This window comes from Prionailurus bengalensis, chromosome C2, assembly GCF_016509475.1.
Source record: "Prionailurus bengalensis isolate Pbe53 chromosome C2, Fcat_Pben_1.1_paternal_pri, whole genome shotgun sequence".
Lineage (NCBI taxonomy): Eukaryota > Metazoa > Chordata > Mammalia > Carnivora > Felidae > Prionailurus > Prionailurus bengalensis.
In genome coordinates this window covers 157,639,472-157,657,786 of record NC_057350.1, presented here as the reverse complement: position 1 = coordinate 157,657,786, position 18,315 = coordinate 157,639,472, and the positions used below count along the sequence as shown (strand labels likewise).

At 47.0% G+C, this 18,315-nt stretch overlaps 1 protein-coding gene across 3 annotated transcripts in view; it reads left to right on the top strand.

The window, feature by feature from the left end:
- The window catches only part of GLB1 (galactosidase beta 1), an 87,524-nt gene that overhangs the window by 54,864 nt on the left and 14,345 nt on the right, over window positions 1–18,315 (top strand). For all 3 annotated transcript variants that reach the window (XM_043595853.1, XM_043595854.1, XM_043595852.1), the window contains exons 11-15: window positions 3,355–3,429; window positions 5,611–5,700; window positions 9,354–9,467; window positions 10,933–11,064; window positions 12,728–12,985. In XM_043595853.1, the coding sequence (XP_043451788.1) occupies window positions 3,355–3,429; window positions 5,611–5,700; window positions 9,354–9,467; window positions 10,933–11,064; window positions 12,728–12,985 (669 nt within the window). The remainder of the gene's footprint in view (window positions 1–3,354; window positions 3,430–5,610; window positions 5,701–9,353; window positions 9,468–10,932; window positions 11,065–12,727; window positions 12,986–18,315) is intronic.

Below are 18,315 nucleotides of genomic sequence, written 5' to 3'. Positions count from 1 at the left end.
GTCGGGCTCTGTGCCGATGGCTCGGAGCCTGGAGCCTGCTTCGCATTCTGTGTCTCCCTCTCTGTCTGCCCCTCCTCCACTCATGCTCTGTCTCTCTCTCAAAAATAAATAAACATTAAAAAAAATTTTTTTTTTAAAGAAACAGGTTAACAGGGAGTAGATTACTCTTAAAGAACCCTAGAGAACCAGGGTCCTGGAAACGCAGATGTGACAAAAGACAGAATGAAACAGCTGAAAATGGGAAGGCTAATGGAACTGCATATTTCCCATCAGGTCCTCCACTTTGCCACCCTTCTTTCAAATGGACTGTCCGTCAGGGAAGCATCTTTTTAATAGTCAGAAAATTAGAATTAAAAAAAAAAAGCGTGCAGCCTGAGAGCAAAAACCTTACATATCATGTCTGACTCCCTCCCAAATCACCCTAAAACAGTTCCCCACCGAACAAACCTTGCTGTTGTACACAGAGCAGGATTGGCTTAGAGAAGATGGTTATGCAAATGCTGGTGCATTCATTTGCATTACCATGAAATAAGAATGGATGGCCAAGGGTGGCCGGATGTTTGAAGACATCCATAAAACCTGTACAGGAAAAGAGAAAGACCAAAATGAAGTAGACAGAAAAATAACCTCAAGGCAACAGATAATTCAGGACAGAAATGAGAGATCTTAAGCAAAGCCGAGCAGACCCTCTCAAATTTATATCTTTTAGAGACATTTGGAAAGATGTTGCTTTCACACTATAAGAATGGGATACTTTGAAAAAGGAGCAATTAAAGAACAAAGAAGGCTTCCCCAAAATAAAAAGATAATCTCCTAGAAATTAGAACCAGAAGACAGATCGAAGTAGAGAAAAGATGAGAGATACAGAGGAACAATCTAGGACGTCTAACTTACTTTTAAGGGGAAAAGATGAAGAAAAGAAAATATTAAAACAAATACAGAATTTTCTTCTAAAACCAAAAAGGATATTTGAGTTGCCCAGAATAATAAATGTAAAAAACACACAAACCCAAACACATCCTTGGAAAAAAATGAAAACATAGAGAATAAAGCACTTACAAGCTTCTAGAGAGAAAAAGCCAGTCACCTTTGAAAGAACAAGAATCATCCGGTGACTCACACCGGATGATATGGGGGGGCAAATCTTGCCTTCTAAGGGAAGATGATTTTCAGTATAGAATTCTATACTCATCCAAATTATCGACTTAATATGCCATTTTCAGACATTCAAAAATTCAAAAAATTTCCCTTCCTATCCTAAAGGCAGACAGGAAAAGAGAAAGGCAATTAGAAACCCCAGGGGAAGGAGAAGAACACAAAAAGCTGAAGAACACAGAACATTCATCATGATACATACTACTTAGCTTTGCAGACAGTAATATTTATATAATTATAATCATGTGAGCACTTTTGATTGATTTTGAATTTAGAGTCACTATACAGGTGGTGGGAAGGTGTATGGGTACAGGACAGACTTTTTAACCTTGACAGTGTAAAAGTATAACTGATAATTTGGGGGTGGGAGTAGGGAAGAGAGCTCAGGAAAGGGTGCAAATAGACTTATCTTAAAAAGTATGGACACAGGGGCGCCTGGGTGGCTCAGTCGGTTAAGCGTCCAACTTCAGCGCAGGTCACGATCTCACGGTCCGTGAGTTCGAGCCCCGCGTCGGGCTCTGGGCTGATGGCTCAGCGCCTGGAGCCTGTTTCCGATTCTGTGTCTCCCTCTCTCTCCGCCCCTCCCCCGTTCATGCTCTGTCTCTCTCTGTCCCAAAAATAAATAAACGTTAAAACAAAAAATTACAAAAAAAAAAAAAAAGTATGGACACAAAAGATCATCTTAATTGATGGAACTAAGAAATAGAGGTATAGTATTTCAAGCTACAAAGGTAACCAGTAGAGAAATGCTGATATAACCATGTTGGCAAGAAAGAGAGATAGCCAGAACCGTACACGTGGGCTAAATTCTCATGTATTAAAGAAATCAATGATGTGTTCAAGGGATGAAATAAGAAATAGCAGATAAGTATAACTATAGAAACTAAAAGATGCAAAAATGGAAAAATTAAATGGATTTAAAATGGTTTCCTCTGAAGAATAGCACAAAGAGAATAGTCAGGAAACTATTGCTTTTCATTACAGCAGTCTGTTGTCTTCCTTTCTAAGTGCTTTAAAAAATGGAAACCGAGGAGCGCCTGGGTGGCTCAGTCGGTTAAGCGTCCGACTTCGGCTCGGGTCACGATCTCGTGGTCCGTGGGTTCGAGCCCCTCGTCGGGCTCTGTGCTGACAGGTCGGGGCCTGGAGCCCGCTTCGGATGCTGTGTCTCCCTCTCTCTCTGCCCCTCCCCCACTCGCACTCTGCCTCTCTCTCAAAAATAAACCTTAAAAATTAAAAAACTTAATAATAAAAATAATTTTAAAAGGTGGAAACCGAAGGAAAGGAAGGGAGGAAGAGAAGAATGGAGGAGGAAAGAAGTGTGGGGAGCCTGCGAGATCATAGCGCCGTCTGCTCGGAGGTGGACACAGACTTCTAAGACTTGGCACCTACATCTTCTAACTCTAATTTGAGTGTGTGTGTGTGTGTGTGTGCGCGCGCTTAGTGTACAGTAAGGTTCTATTTTTCTTTCAGTTTTTGGCTTTTATTTAAGAAAACTTTCAAACTTACAGAGAAGTCTCGAGAATAAAAGTAGTACATCCAGCGCTCGAGTGTTCCACACCCAGATTTACCCAGGTCGACATCTCACTCTCTGTGCTTCATCATTTTCCCCTCACTGCCCCCTTGGGTTTTCTCAACCACTGGAGGGTTACATGCAGTAACCTTTAAATACTTTACCTTGACCCCTAAATGCTTCAGTGTGTGTTTCATAAGAGGTAGGAATATGCTCTTACATAACCACAGGAAATTTAACACTGATATCAAACTTTAATCTATCAGTAAGATTCAACCTGCGAGTCATACTTTTCCTTCCTTACAGCTGCCTCCCTTCAAGATTCTGTTTGGCCTGGGCCTTTTTCCTTTTCTCCCCCCAACTCCAGCCTTCTGCCATCCCCTCGTTCTCTCTCCTTGTTTTTGCTCTCTGCTTTGAAGTCTTTGCTTCTATAATTATTTGAATGATTCCTGGAGTTTGCAATGCAGACCTACACAGACATGCACACACACACGGAACCAAAAGCTTTACCAAACCCTGTCTGGCGGGGGAAACCTTTTGTTCCTTTGCCTTTCCAAAAATCACCCGCACTGTTGTTGGAGTCTTTGAGCCTCCTTTTGAAAACTGAATTGTATAGCTACGTTTCTGGGGGTTTAACAGCTTTTCTTTTTTCTTTTTTTTTTTTTTTCTTTCTCCACTCTGGTTTCTAGTTTGAAAAAGTACCAGAAGGTTTTATCCCTCCATCTACACCCAAGTTTGCATATGGAAAAGTTGCTCTGCAAAAGGTAAGAAAGAAAATAACAGAACTGTTGGGAGTGAGGGGGTGGAATTTAGCAGTTGTGAGTGAAAGTGTCACGCTGGGGAATTGGTTCTATCTTTCTGTGAATTGGTTTTCTCTGAGACTGATGGGGTAGGTGATGTTTCTGGGAAAATGGGGACGTGCATGTGTCATATTGACGGGGTGAGCACATAGGGCGTGAGCAGGAGTGGGTGGACGTTTGTACATCATTCAGGTCATTTTGGTTCAATTACCAGTCATCCAAAGCAACTTCAGGACCTTTGCGGGAATAACATGCCACCTTGTTATGCTTGGTGAGGTTCTTTTTCCATAATTTGCGTTTTTTTAGAGAGTTCTCCAAAGCCACAGGCATTGTCATAGATCTTTGCACAGGTAGTGTGCTTCCCTCCATCTCAAAATCATGTACTGAGTTTTGGGCTCTGGTTTATTTGGTAAATGGGACAGCAAGGGGGAAAGTGGCTAGAAATTAATCATAAAAAGGAGTTGAAGACATTTTATTCTAGGAAAGAGAAAAAGAAGGGAGATTTCATTTCATTGCCGGGAGTGACGTAAGCCAAAATCAATTTGTTTTGACCATCTGTGTCTTCAGGATTTCCCCTTTTATAATCCCTAACTCCTACATCTGTTAACTCACAAGAGAAAAAAAAAAAAACAAAAAAAACCACAAGCAGTTACACATTTCTTAAGAATCTTGACATTCTAAAATAGTGTAAGTTTTTATCTTTAACCAAAATGCCAAACACGATTGTATAATTTTTCCGTTCGTGAAGCCCTTTGATACTGTGATTGGTTGAGCTCCTGCGACATTTTCCACCTAGCGTCAGATACGTGTGTTACATTCTACAAAGAATGTGGTCTCTCTGCGTGATAGGAATCTTTCTTTAGTTTTGATCAGACTTGAATCACACTTGTAAACGGAGTATCTTCTATTTTTCTCCTTGCTGCTGGCTACTTGAGGAGGTTGATTTGTTTTGGAGCTGCGAGAAATGTATTTTTCTGCAACAGAAAATAGGTACAAATATTTAATACAGCAACATTGCTAAAACAAAACAAAACAAAACTAGCATAGTACCAAAAATACATTCTGTTTGCCATGAAGGAGAATTGTGTGAGTAGAAATAGCTTTTCCTTATGAACTAAATGTTTACAGTTTCAGACAGCAAATTAGCACGCAACTGAATTCAGTTGATGTAGGACATGGTTTATGGAATAAACCGTTTACCGTGAGTGGAATTTCTTTAGTTGTCCACATAGAAAAGCGTCCATGTGAGTAGCTGAACTGATGGAATTGTACTTAAGGTTTGGTTTTCCCTTATGTTACACATCAGCAAGGTATCCCTGCAAAAGTGTCCATAAAATTTCTAACCAGTGTCAGTCGCGGGAAGTACTAGGTTCAGAGCCAAACCTAACTGCAGACCTTGGCTCTGCCGTTGCTCCTGTGAGGCTCTCTGAGAACCTGTTTCCTCATCCCTGACCTGGGGACGGTGATGGCTGCCCCACCCGGCGGTTGTAAGGATTCCCTGGGGTGTGCAAGCAAGGTGCGCTCACCTGGGCTTCGGCAGGCACTCAGCGATCGGTAGCTGCCATCATCCTGTTGCTACCTTGGAATAAGCCTCCTGGGTTGTGAGAGTACACAATCGTCTGGACCAAATGTAGTAAGCATTTATTGAGTGTCTACTATGTGCTGGGTATCGGGTGAGCACCACACAGACTCTGCCCTTAAGGAGCTGACACAACGGCGAGGACGGCAAAGGTAAGCGGCTGGTACGTGATGCAGGCGTGGAAAATAGGCCACAGTCAAGTTCAGAGGAAGGTGCAGTCCTGGTTACTTCCCTCCGGGATGCTGGGGAAGGCTTTAGAGAGGAGGCAGCCTCCGAGCCTTGGTTTTCATTCATTTGAAGGGCCTTTTGTATAGAGGTTGTATTTGCGAATAGATGTGCTTGACACGCTTTACGACCACCGTGAGGTATTTTTCGTCGAGAGTTAGGGGATGGATAGCGATGATTGAAGGCAACTGGGGGTCAGCATTGAGCGGAATTTTAACAGTTTAGGTCTGTTTAGGGATTTGGTCCAATCCAGTAATGTCTTTGATAATTTGCAAATGGCATTAGCCTCCACTCTGATGACCAGGTGACAGTGAGTGAATGCTGGTCTTGTTTCTTTTCAGTTAAAGACGGTGGAGGACGCTCTGAACGTTCTGTGTCCTGCTGGGCCCATAAAAAGCCTTTATCCGTTGACGTTTATCCAGGTGAAACAGGTAGGCCTTCAGAGGTAATGCTTCACCCTTCTTCCACTGACAAAAAGGTACTTTCTGCACTGCCCTGCAGGGGCTAAAGTGGTAGGCAGATAAATCAGGTCCCGTGTAAATTCGCCACCGATTTCCAGGCTCTCTGTAGCTTTAAGTACCACACGGTGGGCTGGTCCTTCCTAGATTCCCCCCACCCCTTTCTTCTCATGCCTTGAATAGGCATAGCTCAACCTGATGCAACATAGCTCTGACTGTATTTCTGATCTAATTAGTCTTGATTACTAGAGGAAAACCACCATCTTAATGCGCAAAAAGACCATTTAATTATTTGTCCTTAGTCAGCTCAAAGGTGTAGGGACCGTGTTCTCAGTAGGTTAGGTCCTTAGAGATTTTTCCTGCTTTTGAAGGGAGCAGAACACCTGTCAGTGCATACATGCATGCCCGCGTGTATGTGGTTAACTCAGGCACCGCCTCGTATGAATTTTATTTATTATTTATTTATTTTAAGTGGGCTCCACGCCTGACATGGGGCTCGAACTCATGACCCTGAGACCAAGAGTTGCACACTTGGCCGACTGAGCCAGCCAGGTGCCTGCCCCTCATATTTATTTAAAATTTTTTTCCCAGCTTTTTATTTTGGAAATCTTCAAATCTAAAAATGTTGCAAGGAAAGTGTAATTTACATCCATGTAGCTTTCACCTGGATTCACTAAATGTTGACAGTTGGGTCTGTGTGTGTATACGCAGTCAACTGCCCTTTTTTAACCATTTGACTTTGTGGTCAGTATCCTGACACGTCACCCCTAAATATTACAGCATGTATCTTTTAAGAAAAAAGACATCTTCCTATATGAACACAATATGATGATCACACTTAAGAAATTTAACATTGATATAATCTTATTTAATATGCACTCTATAGTCAAGTATCCAATAATGTCCTATATAGCTTAACTTTTTTTTTTTTAATGTTTATTTATTTTTGAGGGAGAGGAGTGGGGGAGGGGCAGAGAGAGAGGGACACAGAGGATCAGAAGCAGGCTCCACGCTGACAGCAGCAAGCCCGATGCGGGATTTGAACTCACGAACCACGAGGTCATGCCCCGAGCCCGAGTCAGATGCGTAACCGACTGAGCCACCCAGCCACCCCTTAACTTTTTTTCAGTCCAGTTTCCGATCCATGACCACACATCGCATTTAGTTCTAATGTCCCTTTTTTCTTCTTTCCTCTGTCACTATTCCTAAGTCTTGTTTTCCCTCTCTCTCTTTCTCGTGACGTGGACATTTCTGAGTTCGGGCCAGTTGTCTTGTAGACTTCCCCTCACTGACTAGATTCAGTAAAACATTTTTGGCATGGACGTGACAAAGGGGCTGTGTCCTTCTCAGAGCGCCATGTCAAGATGTCCATGAGGTCACTTTGTCCCCTTGTTGTGATGTTAAGTTTGAACACCTAGTTAGGATCTCAGCCCCATTTTTTGAAATGGACACTTACCTGGATCCCCCTGATGACTCTCTGTGGACATCCCCTTCTGGAAGGTGTCTGAACCATAAGGTAATAAGACAGTGGCGTATCTGATCTTAATGGATTTTGCCTCTGGTTACTCTTTTTACCCTTGTGATTTTGTTCTAACAACTCTGTGGGGTCGATACAATGAGTAATTAAGCCCTCCTTTCATGAACACTGGATAGAATCCTTGCTCCCGTTCCAGCCAACACCTGCTGCGTCCGCGTCTTCCTCGAGAAAATACAACCCGCCTTTTTCACCAAGCAGGGGAGCGTCTCGGACAAGACACGGTCAGGTCACTAGAGCAGCTGGAAGCCGGGAAGTGAATTCCAGGTTGATGCGTAGACATCTGCACTCACTGTTCTTTGCCAGACCCTTCTGCTCTGTGATCTCTGGCCAAGGCAGTGCTCTAGGACTGGGGGCACTCCCTGGGCCCTGGCTGATTCAGGTCTGGGGCCAGCCCACTGAGTGTTTATTTCCAGCGAAACCCTGGAGAGCGCAGGTGCAGGGAGTGGGATGCAGCCCTGCTCCTCTGCCCCCACCCCCACCCCCACCCCGGCAGCCGCAGCCAGCTTTGCAGGGAGCACTATGACTTCTGCTCCCTCCTGGGAGCCCTTCCTCAGTGTTCCTCAGCCTCTGAGCTAGGACTTACCACTTCAGTTACTTTGAATAGAAAAAAAACCAAACAAACAAGAAAAAGGTGGAGATTTGGGGTCTGGGAGGGAGGGCACCCTTGTGCATAAAGCCTTGGGTGGTGGCCCCAGTGACATTTCTTGAGTTCAGCCCTTTCCTGCAACACAAGAACATGGGTTAACGTGTTTATTTTTTCACCGCCTCTAAATCCCCCTCACATTTGCTGACATACACTCCCTTGCTTTCTGGGCTCTAGACGTGAGGAACTTTTTCTCTGTCCCACACTGGATGTCTGTGGGATCCCCCTGGATGACAAGGTTTGGTTCCACTCACCCTGCCTAACATCCAGAGCAGGAAAGTCACCAGCTGAGGCCAAGGGTGCTGTTTGTTGCCGTGGCTGATAGTCTGGGGCCTTCCTTTCGGACCAGGGGTACCAGCATCTCTGGCTTCTGACTTAGCAACCGGTTACACCCTCATCTCTCACCGTCTCTGTTCCCGCCACCCCCGTCCCTCCACTTTAAACAGTTTCTGATTGACTCTTGTTTTGTATGTTAGAGCACATTTAGCCCAAGAACCTGGAAAATGTTTCACCAACATTGTTGGCTTTGTTCTTTTTTTTTTTTTCAAGATTCTTTTTTTAATGTTTATTTATTTTTGAGAGAAAGACAGCACAGACAGGGGAGGGGCAGAGAGAGGGGGAGACACAAAATCCAAAGCAGGCTCCAGGCTCCAAGTTGTCAGCACAGGAGCCCAATGCGGGGCTTGAACCCACAAGCTGTGAGATCATGACCTGAGCAGAAGTCGGACACTTAACCAACTGAGCCACCCAGGCACCCCTAAGATTTTATTTCAAAATAATCTCTACACCCAATGTGGGGCTTGAACTCATGACCCGGAGATCAAGAGTCACATGCTCTACCGAGGGGCGCCTGGACAGCTCAGTCGGTTAAGTGTCCAACTTCTGCTCAGGTCATTATCTTGCGGTTCGTGGGTTCGAGCCCCGCATCGGGCTCTGTGCTGACAGGTCGGAGCCTGGAGCCTGCTTCGGATTCTGTGTCTGTCTCTCTTTCTGTCCCTCTTCCACTCACACCCTGTCTCTCTCTCTTTCAAAAATAAACAAATATTAAAAACATTTTTTAAATTTTTAAAAAGTCACATGCTCTACCAATTGAGCCAGTCAGGCCCCCTGTTTGCCTTTTTTTGCTGTGTTATGTTGTGTTTTTGAGGTAATGTAAATAAGCTCTTGATATGTATGACAGGATCCCCCTGAGTGACTCTGGGCAAATTTCCTTGTGTGGGAAAGGGATGTCTGATAAAATGCTCTTCCGGATTCCTTGCTGTGACTGCTACGAGAGTGTATGATCTACAAATTTAAGCCAATTCTTTCAGACTGAATTTTTGCTGGAGGCTAGAGAAACACTTTATTCCTTACGATTCTGGAAACAGCACTTTCACACAGATCGAGGTGGCCAGGCTATCTTTTTTGAAAGAGTGATGTATTTTTCTTCCTTCTTTTTGTCACCAGTATTTTGGTTTCGTGCTATACCGAACAACGCTTCCTCAAGACTGCAGCAACCCCACACCCCTGTCATCACCCCTCAATGGAGTCCGTGACCGCGCCTATGTCGCCGTGGACGGGGTAAGAATTGTCTCGGAGCTGTGTGTGTCTGCCCCAACAGGGGGATGTGTGGTCTGTGCTTGGAAATGGGGCATTCAAGGCCTTTCGCACCTTTCTACACTCCGGCTCTGCCCCTCCTCTCGATGTCCCTTAGCTGTGGCCCTTGCTTGCTGATGTGGCCTCACCCCTGCTCCCTCTGCCTGCACCTGGAAGGGTGCGCTCAAGCCAGCCCCCTTCGTGGAAACCTTCCTGGTCTCCCCAGCCCAGGCCGTCCTCTCTGGCCAACCACAGGACGTCACCCATGTCTCCTTTGCTCCTGGAGGACAGGCCCCATTTTGAACACGCGGGAGCCGTGATTCGTTTAACTCTGTGCCATCATCCTGCATGAGAAATTCTATGCAGAAGGGTTGTTCGTGGTAATCGTAGCCACAGTACACAAAGAACTTTGTTTCACAGCGCAGGGAAGAAACATTAGAGGATTTCCATTCCTTCCACTGGAATAATCATGTGAAAAAACACATGAAGAGATTTTTCTAACCGTGGAAATTTGTTCAGAAATTTTTAAATTAAAATGTTTGCATTCTGCTGTGATCAAAGGCTTTCATTTCAACGGGAGATCGTTTCTAGGACACCATGTGTATGTTGCCCGTGTATATACTGACAGCCGTTGTGTGTTGAATTCCAGTTTAGGGGTGGGTCGTCTTCGTGAATTCTAGTCAGTATAACTTCAGTTGTTTGTTCTCATTCTATTATATAATTTTCGTGGTTAATGCATCCTATCAGGTATTTTGAGGTGAGACTACTCCGCCTAACTCTCTGATTTTTATCTCATTTATCTGATTTTTTGTCTCATCTCTCCACGTTGTTTAGAAGCCACTTTTTATGACTGCCTTTTGTGCTGTGAGAACACGGAGGGGCTCCCGTAGTACGAATCCCCCCACCGGAGTTGTCGGGTCCGTTCCCTTTCTATTAAAAGTAGACATGCAGTAGGGACGCCTGGGTGGCTCGGTCGGTTGAGCATCCGACTTCGGCTCAGGTTGTGATCTCACAGTTTGTGGGTTCGAGCCCCGCATCGGGCTCTGTGCTGACCGCTTGCTCGGAGCCTGGAGCCTGCTTCGGATTCTGTGTCTCCTTCTCTCTCTGCCCCTCCCCTGCTCATGCTTTGTCTCACTCTGTTTCTCAAAAATAAATAAAGGTAATAAAAAATTAAAAGAAGAAAGTAGACGTGCAGCAAACATCCCAGAGCAAAGGAAGCCAGCCTAGACCTTCCCTTGCTCTGAGCTGTGCCTGGTGGGTTGCCTGTTTTGGAAGCAGTGTTTGGAGGAACTTGGCCACCTGGCCGGTGGCTTGGCAAAGGGGCCAGCAGAGCACTGTCTCCCGAGTCTGGTGACACCTCAAGGCAGGAAAATGAGTGTGACGGCTGAGCCAGCCGAGCTCTGTTGCCCTTCTCACCTCAGTTAATTCCCACCGGACTCCGACCCCACAGGTGCCCCAGGGAGTCCTGGAGCGAGGTTACGTGATCACTCTGAACATAACAGGGCAAGCCGGAGCCACTCTGGACCTTCTGGTGGAGAACATGGGGCGTGTGAACTATGGCAGATACATCAATGATTTCAAGGTAGGACCAGCCTCGCTGTCGAGGTCGATAGGACTGTGTCTGTGCCACCCGAGGAAGTCTTTGTAAAGCCATTTAAAAACTCTCGCACGTACATTCTTCTCCTCCAGCCCTGTTCACGTAGAAGCGGTTTTTAAAAACACACACACTTGGCCAAGTTTGGTGATTGAACCTGCTGTGATTTGTTTTGCAACTTCAAAGCTCGAGTATTTTGAGGACCTGCCCTCCTCTGCAGGATGAGAAAGTTGAGCTTTGCAAAGAGAACCCTTCCCTCGTGTTCGGGTTCGGTCATCCTGTAGAAAGAAGGAGGAAGCCTCTCCACCGAGCTCTTCCTTTGCTTAAAAAAGCCCACCTAGCTCTCGAAAGGGGCTTCGTGGCCAACCAAGCCAGCCTAGCCTTTGGTCGGCCCCGTTTGCTGGGTGTGGACCGTCTGTGACGAAGCCTTGAGGCGTAGGAAGCCTTTTCCCTCGGTGCGTGGCCTCTCACCCCTGCTGGTTCCTCTGTGTCCGGGTGGCTAGCCCCGGCCCAAACGTTTTTCCTTGGAAAACAATTTCAGAGCATGATTCGGCAAACGTTTGTTAGGCTCATGCTCTGCACAAGGCTCCGCGAGCTGCAAGGATGTTGAGATACAGGCTTCCCCGCAGATAGTTCTCATCTGCTAGAGGACAGCAGGCCCCCATGGAAAGATTTATGGCATCACTCGGCCTAGGCCAGAACAGGTGTGTGGGACTGTTTCCTGACCCCGTTGATGCGGCTCAGAGGCAGGGCCATTACACTCCTAGGGAATGACCGTGCAGGGGCCACCTTTGTCTCCAGTAGAGATGTCCCGGTTAAAGTCCTTGTGCTCAGGCTGTGGCTAGTGGCCTTCCTGCTTGGCTGTCACAGGCCACGTTGGCCCCTGCAGTGACAGGCATTCTTGTGTAGTCTCTGGCCGTAGTGCCCAGCAAAGAGCCTGGCACATGGCTGCCTGGCAAATGTTTATTGGATTTACTAAGTGGGCAGTGGAGGCTGGGTATCGAGAGGTGGCCTGGGAGAAATTTGGGACCTGAGTGGGAATGGAGAGAAGTTCGCCACATAAAAGGCAGGGAAGAGGAAGCTAGGCAAGCCGTGAGCATAGGCCTCGATGGGGCCAGGGACGCCCCAGCCCGCTAACCCGCTAGACAAATAGAGCAACTCCAGCATGCAGGTCTGAGGGTCACCATTATCATCACTTCGTGTCTAGCCTTTCCCAGATATCAAAGTATTCTCGTTTACGCCGCCTCACTGAGTTCCCCAGCCGGTGAACGGACTCGGTGCGATCATCCCCGAGTGCTGCTGAGGGGCTCAATGCCAAGACTTGCTCCTGGTTATATGAAGGGGCGGGGTCTGCCCCCCTCCCCCACTACACCTTCTGCATTCCTGACTCCATGCATTCTCCCATTCCATAGATTCCATCATCCCTTCCATTCAGCGATGACTTTGAACCAAGCACTCAACATGGCGGGCACGGGGTCGAAAGTTCTGGCCTCAGGCAAGATGCCACTTCGGTGTGCACCTCATTTGAGTCTCATTTGCTGTTGGTGTTTCATATCCCAGTTTGCTTTCCCTAAGAATTCAGGGTAGGGACACAGAGACACTTGACGCCTTTTTCTTCCCACCCCAGCTCATTACTGTTTCTCCTTTACAGGGTCTTATTTCTAACCTGACCCTCGGTTCCAGTGTCCTCACGGACTGGATGATCTTCCCGCTGGACACCGAGGATGCAGTGCGCAGCCATCTGGGAGGCTGGCATGGCCGTAACCATGGCCGTCAGGATAACAAAGCCTTTGCCCACCACTCGTCCAACTACACACTCCCGGCCTTTTACGCGGGGAACTTCTCTATTCCCAGCGGGATCCCAGACTTGCCCCAGGACACCTTTATCCAGTTTTCTGGATGGACCAAGGTACGTGTCTTCATGGAAAGTATTTTAGTTCGAGCCTCAAAGATCTGCTTTTCAGCTTCTGATAAAGAACCAAAAAGAGCTGCTGATGAGACGCTGTGTGACAGTTTGGGAGCAGAGAGCTTTCTGTGTTCGTTTACCCAGTCCTCCGTAGTGGCACCTTGGCAGACCTTCGGGGACTCGATGGCCAGCCAGAATGCGTACCGTGTGCCCCATTGTCACTGACTGACAACTTCCTTTAGCAAGTGATGGCTTTCCGGCTTCCCCTAAGAAAAACCGTAGCCCTTTGGATACTGATTATGAGGGACACTTTCTGTTTCTCTTGAAGAAAATTTGGCCCAGGCAGGGGGTGGGTCTCTGGGAGAACTTGCTTTTCTTTTGTCCATGCCTACTTCTGTACCCCCACAACACTCCACTTTCATACAGCCTTGCACCCTGGGGGCGCCCACCGTTGGCTCTGTGATCTTCACCTCTTCCTTGGCCATTTTCCTGACTGGTCACCCCCCACCTTTATTCTTTGAAGCCATCCACGTGTCTTCCTTCGCCGTTGTCTTCTTCCTTTCAGTCCCATTTTCACCCTGGATGACCTTACCATGACTCAGTTATGCCTTCAACAAGTATTTTCCAGTGGCTACTATGTGCCCAAGCTTCGTGCCGGGCACTAAGGGTGCAACAATGAACAAAACCAACTGTGGGACTTGCCCTCATGGAACTTACACTCTAACTGGGGAGACAGACCCAAATCATACAGTCACCCAAATGAAATGGCAAGATGGCAGCTGCAGTGGGTGCTAAAAAGAAACATGGGAGTTGGTAATAACTGGAGTGTTTGACCTTGTCAGGGAGGTCAGGGAAGCGTTCCCTGTAGGAGTGATGCGTGACAGAGATACGGAGGATAAGTGGGAATTGCCATGGCAAAAGGGGGAGGGAAACATGTTGCAGGCAGGAGAGATAGCATGTGCAAAGGCCATGTGGTTGGTTAGGGGGGAAATGAGGGGCGCAAGGAACCAGTAAAGGACCCAAATACATGGTCTGGGGGTGGAGTGTGGTTCAGAGAAGAGACTAGAAAGTGGGTAGAGATGAGATTGGAATAGGCCAGTTACACCACATTAATGTCTCGTCGTTATGGTGAGAGCCTTTGAAGCAGGAGAGTGCCATGACATGATTGTGATGCGACGAGCCTCTCTGACCCCAGGTTGAGTGAGGGTGCCTGTGGATTTGGGGGAAGCTATCCAGGTGGCTGGACCGTAGTCCCGGGGAGAGACAGGGATGGTGTTAGCTAAGATGGAGAGGATATCAACTATCTGAGAGATACGTGAAACTAAATCAATGAGATGTAATGATGGATTGGATATACCCTGGATGCCTCTTCGGTTCCAGGCTGGTGGCTGGGCGGATGGCACCATTGACTGAAAGAAAAGATTTCCAAAGAAAACTTGGGCTGGGAGAGGGAGATCATGAGTTTGGATTTGGACAGATTGAGTTGCAGAGGCCTTTGAGAACAGCTGAGCGAAGGTGCAGGCGGAGGACTGTGGGCCCTGTGCGTGAAGTCAGAGGAGGGACTGGGCTGGGAATATATGCATGAGATCATCTGCGTGTGGATGGCCATTGAAGACGTGGGATGGAGGAGGTCCTCTAAGGAGAAGGGGTGGAGAAGGAAGCAGAGAGGCACAAACATGGCGGGCAGAGAGTGAGGAGGAGAGCTGGCATTTGTGTTGCCGAGGAGACAAGAAAGAGGAAGACAGAAGCTCTTCTTCTACTGGATTGAGCCACGAGGAGCTCAGTGGGACCCCCGGGAAGTATTTGCCAGTGGAGCAAAGCCTCCACAGGCTGCATCGCATGCTACTGAGGAGCGTAAGGCAAAGAAACGAACGCCTGGACGTAAATTAGGATACTTGAATATAAACGTTCTTGCTGAGAGTTTTGACTCTGGAGAAGAAAAGTATGTAAATAGCTGAAAGAGAAGAGGGCAAATGATACGCGCAACATTTAAGAAATGCCCTTTTATATTTTTTGCCTTTTAAATGTTTATGGAAATACATCATTCTGTTTAAAATATTTTCTAATTTACCTAATTGTCTCTTCTTGGACTGGTAGATTATTTAGAAATGTGTTATTTAATTCCCGTATGTTTTGTTTGTGGGTTTTTTTTTTCAGTATGTCTTATTTTTATGGATTTCTAATTTAATTCCTCTATACAATTTCTAGAAGACGGAGAAAAGTCTTTATGACCTTGGATTAGGCAAAGACTTTTTAGATTTGACACCTAAAGCGTGATCCTTAAAGGGGGAAACTGATACATTGGATTTCATCAAAATTAAAAATGTTTGCTCTTCAAAAGATATCATTAAGGAAATGAAAATCCAAGCTACAGACTAGGAGAAAATATTTTCAAATCATGTACCTAGCAAAGGACTCGTATCTAGAACACATCAAGACTTCTTACAACTCAGTAATAAGAAGATACACAACCCGGTCACAAACTGAAAATTTCACCAAAGGAGCTATACAAATGGTTGATAAGTACATGAAAAGATGCATAATGCTCAACACCATTAATCATTAGAAAAGTACAAATCAGGGGCACCTGGATGGTTCAGTGGGTGCAGCATCTGACTCTTGATATTGGCTCAGGTCACGATCTCACGATTGTGAGACTGAGCCCCATGTCGGGCCCTATGCTAACAGCGTGGAGCCTTCTTGGGATTCTCTCTCCCTGCCCCTCCCCTGCTCGTGGGGGTACATGTGCATATGTGCTCTCTCTCTCAAAATAATAAACTTAAAAGAAAAAAGTACAAATCAAAATCCAGTGAAAAATTACTTGACACCCACTAGAATGGCTATAATAATAACAGATGGAGAGTAACAAATGTTGGCAATGATGTGGAGAAATGAGAACCCTCCTACGTGACTTGTGGGAATGTAAAATGATACAAACACTTTGGAACATGGTTTGGAAATTTCTTCAAGGTTAAATGCAGAATTACCATAGGACTGAGGAGTTCCACTTCTAGGTATATGCCCAAGAGAAATGAAAGCCTATGTCTACCCAACGACTTATATGAAAATATTCAGAGCAGCATAATTCGTAATAAGCCCAAACTGGAAATTCAAGTGTCCATCAACTGGTGAATGGATAAATGAAACGTGGTATATCCATTCAAAGGAATAGTGCTCGACAGTAGAAAAGAACAGACTACTGATACAAGCTCCAGTGTGGGTGGATCTGAAAAACATTATGCTAAGTAAAAGCAGCCCGATATAAAAGACCATCTATTGTAGGAGTCAGTTTAGAAAAGGCACATCTATAGAGACAAAAAGTAGGTTGCTGGTTGCCTGCAGGGAATGGTGGTGGGAATGGAGAGTGACTGCAAGTAGATATGGGGGTTCTTTTTGGGGCGATGGAAATGTTCCCAAATTAAATTGTAGTGAGGGTTTCACAATCTTCTTAAGTTCATTGAGACTTGTTTCATGACCCGGCATATGGTATATCGTGGTGAACACACTCCAGAATTTTAAGCTTTAATATCCTCTCTCTTGCTACATGTTTCTATCCTCCAAACTCTCAAGCCTCCCCAGCCTGCTCTTGGGTCTTCTTGATGACCTGAAACTCACCACTATCCTTCTTTTTAAAGCCCTCAATCACTGGCCCCCTTGACCTTCCACTCCATCTCCTTGTTCATCCTCCACTCTGAGTGGGCCCGCCATTGACCTTTGCTCGTTCACCAGTGACTGAGCACTGCTGGGGGTTCTCTCCAGCACGTTCATCAGGACCCCGGATCCCCACATTCTCTCCAGCCTCCGGAGGCCCCCCGTTGCCCAGCAGTCTTTGGTCTCTCTTCCCCCCTTCCCCAGCTGGTCTTTCTAGCCTTCGCTTCTCCCCTAAGCCACCTTCCTCCTCCCCCACCCACTCACCCTCCTCGTCTGTTATCAGGTGTAACTCCTTTGTTCCCTCAGCTTCCTGTCAGACTTATCTCTCTGCCTCTACCCTCACTTCCTGCCCGGTGGCCCTAGGAGGAAGTCTCAGTTCTGAATCCCCTCCCTACCTTCTTCCTCCGGACCAGGATCCTGTTCTTATATCTCCTCATACTGCATTTTGTCAGCCTTTTGGTCTCTCCGTCACCTTCCAGGTTGTGGCCAAGAAGTGACACCTGGAGGCTCTAGGACCCAAACACAAAGTAAAACCCTCCCTGGATCTTCCCACTTTAACCAGTAGGCTTGTTCGTCCTCCCTTGCTCCCTCCTTTCCTCCCTCCTTCCTTGTCCCCTTCTCCCTCTCAGTGTCCTGATGTGTCACATATCTCCTTTGTTCAGGCTTTGTCAGTCCCTCGCACGGCCCACCCTGCCATCACATATTCATCTGTCAAGACTGGCATTAACCCCTCTGAGAAAGCTTCTTAGACCCTTAGTCCAGGAAAGGACCAGCCCCGCCCTCCGCTGAGCCCCCTTGTGCCCCACCCAGACTCGTCACACTGAGGCTGGCACCTCGGTTTCACCCACAGGGTCACAAGCTTCAGGAGGGGCGTTTTGTAAAAGGTGCTCAGCTTATTCACCATCCTGCCCGCCTCCCGGGGCCTGCTTGCTCTGTAAGTGCCCTCAGGTGAAAGGGTACACAGGTGCCCGTGTTGCTGAGCCCCTGGGAAGGGAGCAGACGGGAACAGTGTAGGCCCTCAGGCAGCCATGTTGGCGATGGGGGGCTTGGCGGGGCGCCGTGGGTACTGGGCCAAGGCAGATGAGAAGCACACCATTGCTCACCAGTTTAGTGCTTTAAGAGAAAGAACTTCCGGGAGGTGCTGAGCAGAAAGAGAACGTGTCCATTTACAGGAATGTTCAGAAGGGCTGGGTGGCTCGGGTGGAGGCCGATCCGACAGATGGATGGCACGTCGCCAGAGCCAGGGGGAGTTCTGTCGGGGTGGTGGAGGGGGAGATTTCAAGCGGGAGTGTGGTAGATGCAAAGGCGAAGAAATGGAAAAGCAGGAGACCGTTTTGGTGGGCACAGGGCGTTCACTTTGGCCAGGTCATGAAGGTGTCACAGCCAAGAGTGCCTGACCCAGGCATTGAGCTCAACATTTTAGAGGCACTGCCTATGTAATCGTCAAGAGCAGGTGTAGGGGCGCCTGGGGGGCTCAGTCGGTTGGGCGTCCGGCTTCGGCTCAGGTCACGATCTCACGGTTTGTGAGTTCGAGCCCCACACTGGGCTCTCTGCTGTCAGCACAGAGCCTGCTTCAGAGCCTCTGTCCCGCTCGCTCTCTGCCCCTCCCCCACTTACTCTCTCTCTCTCTCTCTCTCTCTCTCTCTCAAAAAAATTAAAAACATTAAAAAAAAAAAGAGTAG